The sequence below is a fragment of the Danio rerio genome, chromosome 14 (genome assembly GCF_049306965.1).
Source record: "Danio rerio strain Tuebingen ecotype United States chromosome 14, GRCz12tu, whole genome shotgun sequence".
Taxonomy (NCBI): Eukaryota; Metazoa; Chordata; class Actinopteri; order Cypriniformes; family Danionidae; genus Danio; species Danio rerio.
Genome location: NC_133189.1, coordinates 162,501 through 175,000, shown reverse-complemented (window position 1 = coordinate 175,000; position 12,500 = coordinate 162,501). Strand labels below are relative to the sequence as shown.

Sequence of the window (12,500 nt, the reverse complement as noted above, 5' to 3'; positions counted from 1 at the left end):
GCCAATTAAAGCTCAAATTCCACTTCAGCCAATCAGAATTCAGGAACTCATGTTCCTCTTTAGCCAATCAGAGCAGAGCGCAGCAGTACACAGGGGTCATGTACGCAGTGCAGCTAAATCCGGTTGCCAGGTCACCTTTTAGCGCTTAATCTTGCTCTGCGCACACACAGTTCAGTGATGTACAGGAGCGTCTGCTTCCTGCAGCCAAACCCAGCTCACCTCTGCCGCTGTCACACGTCACGTTATTAATGCTGTGACTGATCATTATCACGATAAACCTTCATCTTATTAGAGATTAGGGCAGATTTTTGCATTAGAAAATGACCATCACTGAGCCCACCGCTGAACATTCAACAGAGAGTCTCTCAGAAACGCCCTCCTGACAGAGTTTGGATCTGTGTATTGGGCTGTTTAGATGTTGTGTTAGAAGTGCGCTGTATCATGTCAGAACTATTATCACGTCTTCAACAGAAGCTGTGCTGCAGTCATTATAGCTGACGCTCCATGTTCAGCAGTTTGTGTGGATCTGATCTGAAGTTCAAAGTGTCCACAAATAAAGCTGCGGTCTCCGGGGAGAAACACCCCTCTGACCTGCGGGACGAGTCATCAGTCATTGATTGGTGTAGATCTATAACTCATTTGCATAAACCCATCCTATGCTCTTTATTGGCTGCCTGAGAACATCTGCTTTGACCCCCGAAGCAGAACCTGCAGACCTTCAGAAGAGCTGCCTTGATGAAAACCAGTCCATGCTTCAGATCTGCTTTACCCCTTGCTGGCGTAGATTCAGCAAGCTACTGGAAATATTGCTCAGAGATTTTGCTCCATATTGTCATGACAGCATCACACAGTTGCTGCAGATTTGACGGCTGCACATCCATGATGCCAATCTCCCGTTCCACCACATCCCAAAGCTGCTCTATTGGATTGAGCTCTGGTGACTGTGGAGGCCATTTGAGTACAGTGAACTCATCGTCATGTTCACCAGTCTGAGATGATTGAGCTTTATGACATGCTGCGTTATCCTGCTGGAAGTAGCCATCAGAAGATGGAGACACTGTGCTCATAAAGGGATGGACATGGTCAGCAGCAATACTCAGGTAGGCTGTGGCGTTGATGCTCAATTGGTACTAATGGACCCAAAGAAAATCTCCCCCACACCATTACACCACCATGCCACGCTCAAAGTCTCTTAGATCCCCTTTCTTCCGCATTCTGATGCTCGGTCTGAACTGCAGCAGATCCTCTTGACCATGTCTACATGCCTAAATGCATTGAGCTGCTGCCATCTGATTGGCTGATTAGACATTTGCGTTAACAAACATTTAGACAGGTGTACCTAATAAAGTGGCCGAACAACAGTATTTTTTGCCAGTCCAGAAAATGCTTCTTAATTTATTTATTGTTGATAACTGGACTAGAAACAAGAGTAGGAAAGGCTTGTGTGCAGTGTTGTTGTGCTTTCCAGAACATCTGTCCTGCTGCCATTAGTTGAGCAGGAGACTCTCTGTGGGTCAAAGGTCATGTGAGTGTGGTGTTTCAGCGTTCACATCGATGTGTGTCTCTCTCTGCAGTACATTAAGGCCTTCTACAATCAGACATGGATGAGTCGCTATAATGAGCCCATTGGAGAGGGTACGGTGACCCTGCTGTGGTCCGTCACCGTCTCCATCTTCGCCATCGGGGGTCTGGTGGGAGCGCTGACCGTCTCCTTCCTCATCAAAGCCCTGGGCAGGTCAGAGTCAACACACACACACACACACACACACACACACTGCGGATCTCACACTCAGAGCTGTTGGCTCGTCTTCATCCACTTTCGAGGCTTGATTTGCTTTTCTCTGTGCTTCAGCATATGGAGTGATGTTGGAACTCCTCATCACACTGCTCAGAGTGAGTCCTCTTTGGTGATGTTGGTGCTGTTTCTGCCCCATTGACTTCCACTATAATCATATTTATTGATTGTAAAGCCATGACAGTGGATAATCCCGCATGGCTGAGTGCTGCTGGTTCCCTGTTGGGAAGAGGTGAAATTTTGAATTATGGTGTAATTATAGCAGGCGTTCCCATGGTAATATGACATCACCTGAATATTATCGATGTGAGAATGAGGCACAAACAGAAAGCCCCGCCCCCTTCTCTATATTCCACTGCTGTCAGACGTGCATCACCATACTGATATAAAGGCCTCAGCAACACCTGGTTCACACACATTTAAACCCCAGAGATGCTCTTGTGAGTGATGTGGTCTGATTTCTCCGCCGCTGTTTACAAACTGGCCTAGAAAACAATAAAAGCACAGACGTACAGTTCATGCGTGTGTTTGATTGACAGTCTGACCTCTTCTTTGTCCTCGGCTGTTTATTTAAATATATGCAAATGATATGTGATTATGGTAATGAGGTGTTTGTGTTTGTTTGACGTTGAGCTGGTGCAGGTGCTGCACACAGGTACAGGAGCTCTAAACACCTGCCTCTGCCATCTGAAAGGGTTAGTTCACTCAAAATTAATAGTCTGTTATTAATTACTCTCCTAACGACACGCTGGCTCAGTGGTCAGCACTGTGGCCTCACAGCAAGAAGGTCTCTGGTTTGAGTCTCGGCTGGGTCAGTTGGTGTTTCTGTGTGGAGTTTGCATGTTCTCCCCGTGTTGGTGTGGGTTTCCTCCGGGTGCTCCGGTTTCCCCCACAGTCCAAACACATGTGCTATAGGGGAACTGATCAACTACACTGGCCGTAGTGTATGAGTGTGTGTGTGAATGAGTGTGTATGGGTGTTTCCGGGTACTGGGTTGCAGCTGGAAAGGGCATCCGTTGTGTAAAACATATGCTGGAATAGTTGGTGGTTCATTCCTCTGTGGAGACCCCTGATTCAGTGAACTCACTGAATGATTTGACATTTCATTTGTTTTGAATTTTGTAGTGAACTACCCCTTTAATGAGAAGTGTGTGTGCTGCTGTGAGAATGCAGGAGCTTCATCTCCTTATGTTACGATGGTCATGACTGAGATTCTCAAGGTTAAATCGGATCTAAAGCAGAAGCTGACTGTGGTGCAGAGCTGAAGCGGACACACACACACATATGCACACGTGTGTTGTGCTGGACTCATCAGAACACTGGTCACGCCGCATTAACACACACACAGAAATAAACAGTCTCTGAAGGGCGTTTAGCCGCTCTCGTCTCTCTACACGGAGGTGTTTAAACACACACATCATTTCCCTGGAGGAAACTCTGGACAGAAACTCCAGACACACTCCCTATCTACAGCCATACACCTGTGTGTGTGTGTGTGTCTGTGTTTGTTTGTTTGTTTCTGTGTGTGTCTGTCTATCTGTGTGTGTGTGTGTCTTGTATTCTCCAGATGATCTTCTGCATTCAGTGATCAGGGCTTGATTATGCAGCAGCTGCTTCTGTTGTCATGTCAGACGTGTGCATCATGTGTAAGTGTGTGTGTGTGCGTGCGTGTGTGTGTTTGTGTGTCTGTCTGTGTGTGCTGCATGTAAATTAGGGCTGCAGGATTTGGGGTAGATGTCATATTTTCTTTATTGAGGTCAATATAATCAGGATCATAATCATGATGTCATGAGTCAGCTTTGAGCTTGGTGATGAAGAGAAGTGCAGAGAGCCGGATTACTGATGAACTCCATTACAGTCAGACTGACACTGAATGAGTGAATCTAGATCTGCAGAAACAGACTTTCTCAATAGAGCAGCTGAACAGAAGAGTAGAGGAGTAACGAGACACACATTTACATGCAAATACTATAATAACATGTATTCAGACAAACAGCATCATTTACACACGATTATTATTCATATCATGCAAGACAATGACTAGCCCTCCTGTTATAACCCCTATAATGACTGTTATAACCCCTATAATGACTGTTATAACCCCTATAATGACTGTTATAACCCCTATAATGACTGTTATAACCCCTATAATGACTGTTATAACCCCTATAATGACTGTTATAACCCCTACTATGACTGTTATAACCCCTACTATGACTGATATAACAGCTATTATGACTGATATAACCTGCATTATGGCAGTTATAACCCCTATTATGACTGTTATAACCCATATTAAGACAGTTATAACCCCTATTATGACTGATATAATAGCTATTATGACTGATATAACCCTGTTATGACTGTAGTCACCCATATTAAGACAGTTTTAACCCCTAATATGACTGATATAACATCTATTATGACTGTTATAACCCCTTTTATGACTGACATTACCCCTATTATAACTGATATTACCCCTATTATGACTTTTATAATCCATATTAAGACAGTTATAACCCCTATTATGACTGATATAACATCTATTATGACTGTTATTACCCCTTTTATGACTGACATCACCCCTATTATAACTGTTATAACCCCTATTATGACTTTTATAATCCATATTAAGAGAGTTATAACCCCTATTATGACTGTTATAACCCCTATTATGACTGTTATAACCCCTATTATAACTGTTATAACCCCTATTATGACTTTTATAATCCATATTAAGAGAGTTATAACCCCTATTATGACTTTTATAATCCATATTAAGAGAGTTATAACCCCTATTATAACTGTTATAACCCCTATTATGACTTTTATAATCCATATTAAGAGAGTTATAACCCCTATTATGACTGTTATAACATCTATTGTGGCAGTTTTTACCCCCATTGTGACTGATATTACCCTCCTGAGGAATTTACATTCTCTTTTAAACACATTCTTTCACACATTTCATTTCTAATCATAATGGTTTTAATAATTAATTTCTACTATCTGATTCCTTTAGTCTTTGCTATGACGACTTTAATCTTAAAGTGTAATCTAAAGACTTAATTGGGTTAATTAGGCGAGTTGTTGGACAACAGCGATTTCTTCTTTGGCCATTCAAAGTCAGTCATTTCTGAAGGGGGCTAATAATATTGACCACAGCAGATTTCACACTGATTTCACTCCTCCTGTCAGTGACTAATTGGTGTATTTGAGAACAAGTGTGTGTGTGTGTGTGTGTGTATGTATGTGTGTGTGTGTGTGTGTGTGTTTCTCCTCTGTTCTCCTCAGTCTCTCTGGAGCGAGTGTCAGTCTGAGCTTCTGAAGATTCTCCTGTGTTCATTGAGTGTATCTGGGTCAGTCGTCAGCCTAACCGCACGTCTCTGCTGGAAAAACCTGCTGTAAATGGACGTGTGTGTATGTGTGTGTGTGTGTGTGTGTGTGTGTGTGTGTGTGTGTGTGTGTGTGTGTGTGTGTGTTTGTGTGAGTGTTTATTGAGTCTCTGAGCTCTCAGTCTCATCCTGAGCCCTTTATTTGGTTTATAAATGAGTGTCCTTGTTTACTCTAGTTTTAAACAGGCAGGTGTGTGTGTGTGCGTGTGTGTGTGTGTGTGTGTGCGCGTGTGTGTGATGTTCAGATATGTATGTATGTATATATGTGTGTGTTTCTGTGTGTGTGTGTGTACTATATATTAACTCTATATGTGAATTGTTTTGTAAATATTAAGCTTATGATGATTAAAACTAAACAATCCTCCATCAGATAACAATGAGCTTCCACTGTTCAGGGTGCTGTGGATGGTTTAAGAGTGTTTTAGCAGGTGTCTGAGGAGCTGTTACCCTGCTGGTGCAACTCTACTGTAACTATTCCTTGTAGAGCAACACACACACACACACACACACACACACACACACACACACACACATATATCAACATCACACAGACGCACACACCTGGACAACACACACAGACACAGACACACACACACACACACACACACACACACACACACACACATATATATATATATCAACATCACACAGACGCACACACCTGGACAACACACACACACACACACACACATATATATCAACATCACACACACACACAAAGACACACTGGCAGATTGAGGCTGAGGAGAACAGTGTGTGTCCAGAACAGCAGCAGGATGTGTGTGATGTGTGTTTTACTCTCCATGAACTCAAACCCCTCTAAACCCTAGAGGTAAACACACGAGTGTGAGGATCAGTGGAACAACTGACAGACCACAACACACCTTTAATCTGCCAATCACACACACACACATGCACTCTCACATGCATGCACACACAAGCATGCAAACACAGAACACTTTGACACACACTCACACACTCACTCGCACAAACACATCTTATATGACACAAAACACACACTTACATTCTTTCTTTCTCACACACACACACACACACACACACACACACACACACACACACACACACACACACACACACACACACACACACACAGTAGTGGTGTAGCTGTAGAGAGTGCGAGAGTGGCGGTTCGCCTGTCTTCATGTGTTGATCAGTGATTTCTGAAGGTTTTCATCAGCCGATCTTCATCTTCAGTGAGCTGCAGTCTCCTCTGGAGATCTCGCTCAGATTATGAAGGAATATTAACAGCACACTCTCATGTCAGAACAAACACACCACACGCAGACATTTAACAAAGGAATAATTGATCTGAGGACATTGTTAAGACACATTACAGTTCATTCTGCAGTGTTCTGATGTGTACAGAGGAGTTATTGACTTTCAGTAGTTCTTGTCATCATTTAATTGTCTGATATTTGACTGGCTCCGGGTTAATGGACATGACATAAACTATATTTGCTGCTTTTATCTGTGTTTTATCCAGCGGGCAGTTGTCATGGCGATATCTGTGGAGTGTGTGTGTGCGCGGTCAGAGCTGCGGTCAGGAGCTGTCGGGTCTGATCTGTGATGTCTGATTCCTCATTCTCAGACAGACTCCATCAGTGTGGAAGAGCTGCAGTGTTTCTCACATCATTCTCACTCTGACACTGACGTCACGCGCCCTCAGTTGCTCACACCAGTGTACATCTGCAGCCTTTTTACAGCAATAATAACCACCTTGCATGTGGAGGAATGATTTAGTTCAGTTGTATATGCACTGAGGTAGAACACCTGATGAAGCGTGGTGTTTTCAGACTGTTGCAGTGTGTTGCTGCGGGGTTTAGGTTGTTGCAGAGCAGTGTTGTGGTGCAGTATTTAGGCTGTTTTGGTTTGTTGTTAAGGTGTTTCGGCTGCGGTGTGGTGTATTGCAGAGTTTAGACTCTTGTGGTGTGTTGTTGTGGTGTTTAGGCTGATGGAACGCAGTGTTGTATTTCAGTATTTAGGCTGTTGCAGATTGTTGTTATGTTGTTTAGGCTTTTGTTGTGTGTTGTTGTGTTGTTGAGACTGTTGTGGTGTGTTGTTGTGTTGTTGAGACTGTTGTGGCACAGTATTTAGGCTGTTGTGGTGTGTTGTTGTGTTGTTAAGACTGTTGTGGTGTGTTGTTGTGTTGTTGAGACTGTTGTGGTGCAGTATTTAGGCTGTTGTGGTGTGTTGTTGTGTTGTTGAGACTGTTGTGGTGCAGTATTTAGGCTGTTGTGGTGTGTTGTTGCAGTGTTTGTTTGGTGTTGCCGTGTTGTATTGCAGGGTTTTGGCTGTTGCTGTGTGGGGTTTAGGTTGTTGCAGAGTGGTGTGGCTGTTGTGGCTGTTGTGTTGTGTTGTGTTGCTGTGTTGTATTGCAATATGTAGGCTGTTGGCTGTGGTGTTGTGGTATTTAGACTGTTGCGGTGCAGTGTTGCGTTGTTGTTGCAGGGTTTTGGCTGTTGCGGTGCAGTGTTGTGTTGTGGTGTTGTGTTATGGTGTTTCCTCTGTTGTAGTGCAGTGTTGGGGTGTTGTTGTGTGGTTGCTGTTTGTTAACGAGTGTGAATTATTGCTGTGTGTAGGAAAGGAACTCTCCTGGCCAATAATGCTCTGGCTTTCATTGCTGCAATCCTATTGGCTCTGGGAGAGATGGCTGGATCCTTCGAGATGCTCATCATTGGCCGCTTTATTATCGGCATGGATTCAGGTCAGTGCTGATTGGCTCTAAAAGCAAGCATTTCTATTGATTGGATTCTTCTCAGTAATTTCAATAATTGGTGTGTGTTTGTGTGTGTGTGTGTGTGTGTGTGTGTGTGTGTCAGGTGTGTCTCTCAGTGTGTTGCCCATGTATCTGGGTGAGATCTCTCCTCGGCAGGTGCGTGGGTCCATCGGTCAGTTTCATGCCATCTTCATCTGTCTGGGTGTCTTCATCGGTCAGGTGTTGGGACTGCCGGAGATATTCGGACAGGTGAGAACACATCAGCACTGCATTCATGTCATCATACTGTAAACATTACAGAATAAACCAGCTGCTGAAGGGAATATAGTGTGTCATGTACATCTGAGTGTTCAGACCCAGGTCCAGAGGTGTTAGTAGTTCTGTTTCTGAGATATCCAGGTACTGATTTAAAGCAGGAGTGTGCTGTGATGTGCTGGGGGGCTTAATCTGATGTGTGTGTGTGTGTGTTTTATGTCGTGTGTGATATCAGAGATCAGTACAGGTCATGATCTGATGCAGGTGTGTGTGTGTGTGCATGATGCTCCAGCCGTCTGACAGTGTGTGCTGATCTCAGGTCAGAGCTGAGGACGTCTGTGTCCACCGGCAGAGACATGCTCCACAGCTCCAGCACCTGTGCCTTCACACACACACACACACACACACACACACACACACACACACACACACACACACACACAGACACACAGACGCACACACACTATATATATATATATATATATATATTCCCTATTCTTTAATATCATATAAATCAATAGTCTACAAAATCCATGGAGATTTTAAGGAGCGTTGCTTTCTACAGGAATCAAACAGGTTAAGTGATTTTTAATGTTTCTCCAGTAAATCAGAAATGTCTGATAGAGTTTTTCTCTGCTCATACAGTGGATTAAAGATTTAATTGTGTCATTGAGGTATTTCATTGAAAGGTGTCTCGGCTACTTTACCAAATGATTCACACTAGTGTACTGCAATGTGCCTGGCCTGTCTTGCTAAACGGCTCATCTCTAACACCGCACCATTGTTGTTGTCAAAAGGTTTAATTTACAGACTGACCGAAAGCAAGCCCAGCACGAGCAAGTATGAATGAAAAGTTTGATTCCATCAGCGCCACAGTTTGAGCTCCAGGAGTTCTGTGGCGACACGCTGTTTTAATGTAACTGATTTGAAAGCTTTGTCACAAATAAAATCTTTATCACGTCCTTTATTAACCAAAGATCTCCTGTGGCTGCAGGTTCATCTGTCCTTCTAAACAGCACACAGGGTGTATTGTGTAGTGAAGCTGGGCTTGGACAAACACGTTTAGCAGAACTAATGAACGCATCAGCCTTCAGATAGCTGAAGCAGTCGTATATTTCAGCAGCCTGCACTGAAGCATACACACTTTAACGTGTTGTTTTAGTATAAACATGGTTTTCCAAACACTGCAGCTTTATTTTCTTACACACAGATGTGAAGATGAGACTGACACTAGTTAATCCTCAGTAAAGCAACACGCAGACAGCAGCTCATGGATGAAGAGCACAGGGTCATCCTCCACACTGTTTAAGACGTGTCTTCCTGCTCATCTTCAGATCATTCCTCTGGGTTTTGGATGATTTCTCTGAAATCGAGATTGTCGGCACAAGTGAAACTGAGGTATTTTAATGTTGAGGAGCGAGCTCATTGGCTGCTGAGGCGAGAGTAGCCAATCACCTGCGACGTGTAGTTAAAGATGCAGATTAGATGCAGATTCAGACAACTGGTCTCATTTTGAAATGTTCTCCAGCAGCAGGCTTTATAAAGGGAAACTCTACTCCTCTCTCTGTGCTTCCTGTTCATAAACTACAGAGATCAGTAGCTGATGATGTCAGAGTAATTATAATCAATTAAGATGTGTGTGTGTGTGTGTGTGTGTGTGTGTGTGTGTTTACAGCAAAACAATAGAAAGAAATGCTGCTACAGGTTTTATTCGCAAAGATCTGAATGATCATAGTTGGGTAAGTCCTCCTGCAGCGGCTGTGTGAAGGCCTGCTCTGCTGTGTTTCTGCAGGAGAACAGGTGGAACTTCCTGTTTGCGTTCCTGGCGGTTCCTGCGCTGCTGCAGCTCTGCGTTCTGCCCTTTCTGCCCGAGAGCCCCAGATTCCTGCTGATGGAGCGACGAGACGAGGCCGGAGCAGAGAAAGGTGGAAACACACTGCAGTTTCAGCATCTGTCTTAGTGTGTGTGTGTGTGTGTGTGTGTGTGTGTGTGTGTGTATGTGTGTGTGTGTGTGTGTTTACATCTGTGTGTATTTCTGTGTATGTGTGTGTGTTAATATTTATGTTTGTGTGTGTGTGTGTGTGTGTGTGTGACTCAGCGTTCCAGGCGTTTCTGGGCCGCACAGACGTGAGCGCTGAACTAGAGGAGGTTCATGCTGAGAGTCGAGCACAGAACACACAGCAGACGGCGTCAGTGCTGGAGCTCTTCCGCACACACACACTCCGCTGGCAGCTGATCACCGTCATCACCGTCATGAGCTGCTATCAGCTGTGTGGACTGAATGCTGTACGTAAACACACGCATATATACATACACACGCGCACACACATGTAAACATACACACAGAAACAAACACACACACACACACATATATATATATATATATAAACATATAAACACACACATACAGTGGAGTGTTTCCTCCATTTCTCAGTGATTATAGGCAGTGTATTTTGGTGCATTTAAACAAAACAGATATATTAAACAGTTGTATATTTATTACAGTAATATTTTAGTCACAGAACATATTCAGAAATTGAAAGATAACACATATAATTCAAGCAAAATATTGCAAAAATATTTACAAACCTTTATTTAATATTTTATTTAGTATTTAATGTTTTTCTCGGACATATAAATGTGTCTGTGCTAGTGTTTGGAGGGTTATCGTGAGTTATTGAGTTAGATCAGCTCCAGATTTGGCTTCAGCACTGACTCATCTGCTGTATCTGCACACATATAATACTGCAGAGCTTCCTGTTGAACATGTGGATTTAATAGAGAGATTATAGTGAGGGGGATCCGCATATATGCTGAGCACTGTACACACACACACCCACACACACACACACACACTCTCATACTGCTGATCAGAGTAGAGACTGTCATGAGGAAAGCCATCATCAGGACTGCAGTGTTTAGTGTTCAGTCTCCTTCAGAAATCAGTGTAATCGAGGATTTGAAGATCAGGACACATCTCTGATTATTATCAGTGTTAAAACACTCGCGCTGCTTCATATTATTAGACAAACCTTTCAGACTGTGAGAGTTCAAAAGCGTTTATTTGAAATATAATATTATAGAAAACACTCTTCTCTCTCTATTACAAATAAACACACACACACACACACACACACACACACACTCTCACACTGAACTCTCTGAGCACACACAGTTGCTCTGGATAATCAGCAGTGGTGTGTGTAGCGTCTGCTGAATGAGTAAATGTAAGTCTTTAAACATTATTGAGGTCTTTCCTGCCGCTTTTGATCAGTGTTGAGCATTCCTGAGGAATAACAGCAGGGTTGTGTTAGTGCACTTAAAAAGCATTTATAAAACCTGCGCTACTGCATTTCAGCTGTAGAATGACCCCGCCACAGCGTAAACACACACACACACACACAGAAAAATACACACACACACACACACAGAGAGAGAAAAATACACACACACACACACACACAGAAAAATACACACAAACATACACACATAGAGAGAGAGAGAAAAATACACACACACACAGAAAAAATACACACACACATATAGATATACACACACAAACAGATACACACAGTACGCTCACAAACACACAGATACACATGCACACAGTGAGAGAAAAATACACACACACACACACACAGAGAAAATACACACACACACATAGATATACACACACAAACAGATACACACACAAACAGATACACACAGTACGCTCACAAACACACAGATACACATGCACACAGTGAGAGAAAAATACACACACACACACAGAGAAAGAGAGCGTAAGATACAAAGACAAACACATGCATACTAACAGACACGCAAAGCAGGGCTCGAAATGACCCTTTTTGTGGGGTAGCTCCACTGCTCACACTTCAACTTCAAAGATTTACCCACACCAGCCAAACACTATGAGCAGCGCTAACAGTCTGATCCTGAGCTGCAACATTAGTTCACCCTCAGTGAATGCTCTTTGTGATGGTGGACACAGTGCAGTTGCTCGACGGACAGCATCGTGATGATTAATGAAGGATAAAATAACGATAGAACATGTTGTGCCTAAAATGTGAAGATGTGCCAAACGCTGTTTCCTGAAAACCCCCATCCCTCAGGCTTTACGGTCTGACAGCGGACTCTTCAAAATGAGTAAATGGAGGATTAACATTCAGCACTGATCACTGATCAGACGTGCCGTTATCTGTAACTTTAGGTGGTTTCTAAAACTCAATCTGTCCGTGTTATTGTCGTTCTCTCGTATCCAGACCTTTACTTTTTCACGGTTTCAGAGCTCCGTCATCTCAACTGAGTGATCGACAGC

The 12,500-nt window shown here is 43.2% G+C and overlaps 1 protein-coding gene across 6 annotated transcripts in view; it reads left to right on the top strand.

Annotated features, from left to right (window-relative positions):
- The window catches only part of slc2a9l2 (solute carrier family 2 member 9, like 2), a 29,692-nt gene that overhangs the window by 11,168 nt on the left and 6,024 nt on the right, over positions 1 to 12,500 (top strand). For 5 of the 6 annotated variants that reach the window (XM_073922394.1, XM_073922393.1, XM_073922395.1 and 2 more), the window contains 5 exons: positions 1,575 to 1,735; positions 7,791 to 7,915; positions 8,031 to 8,176; positions 9,975 to 10,107; positions 10,281 to 10,468. In XM_073922394.1, the coding sequence (XP_073778495.1) occupies positions 1,575 to 1,735; positions 7,791 to 7,915; positions 8,031 to 8,176; positions 9,975 to 10,107; positions 10,281 to 10,468 (753 nt within the window). Of the gene's footprint in view, positions 1 to 1,574; positions 1,736 to 7,790; positions 7,916 to 8,030; positions 8,177 to 9,392; positions 9,581 to 9,974; positions 10,108 to 10,280; positions 10,469 to 12,500 lie in introns of those variants that run through there. The other variant, XM_073922397.1, reaches the window with a different exon arrangement.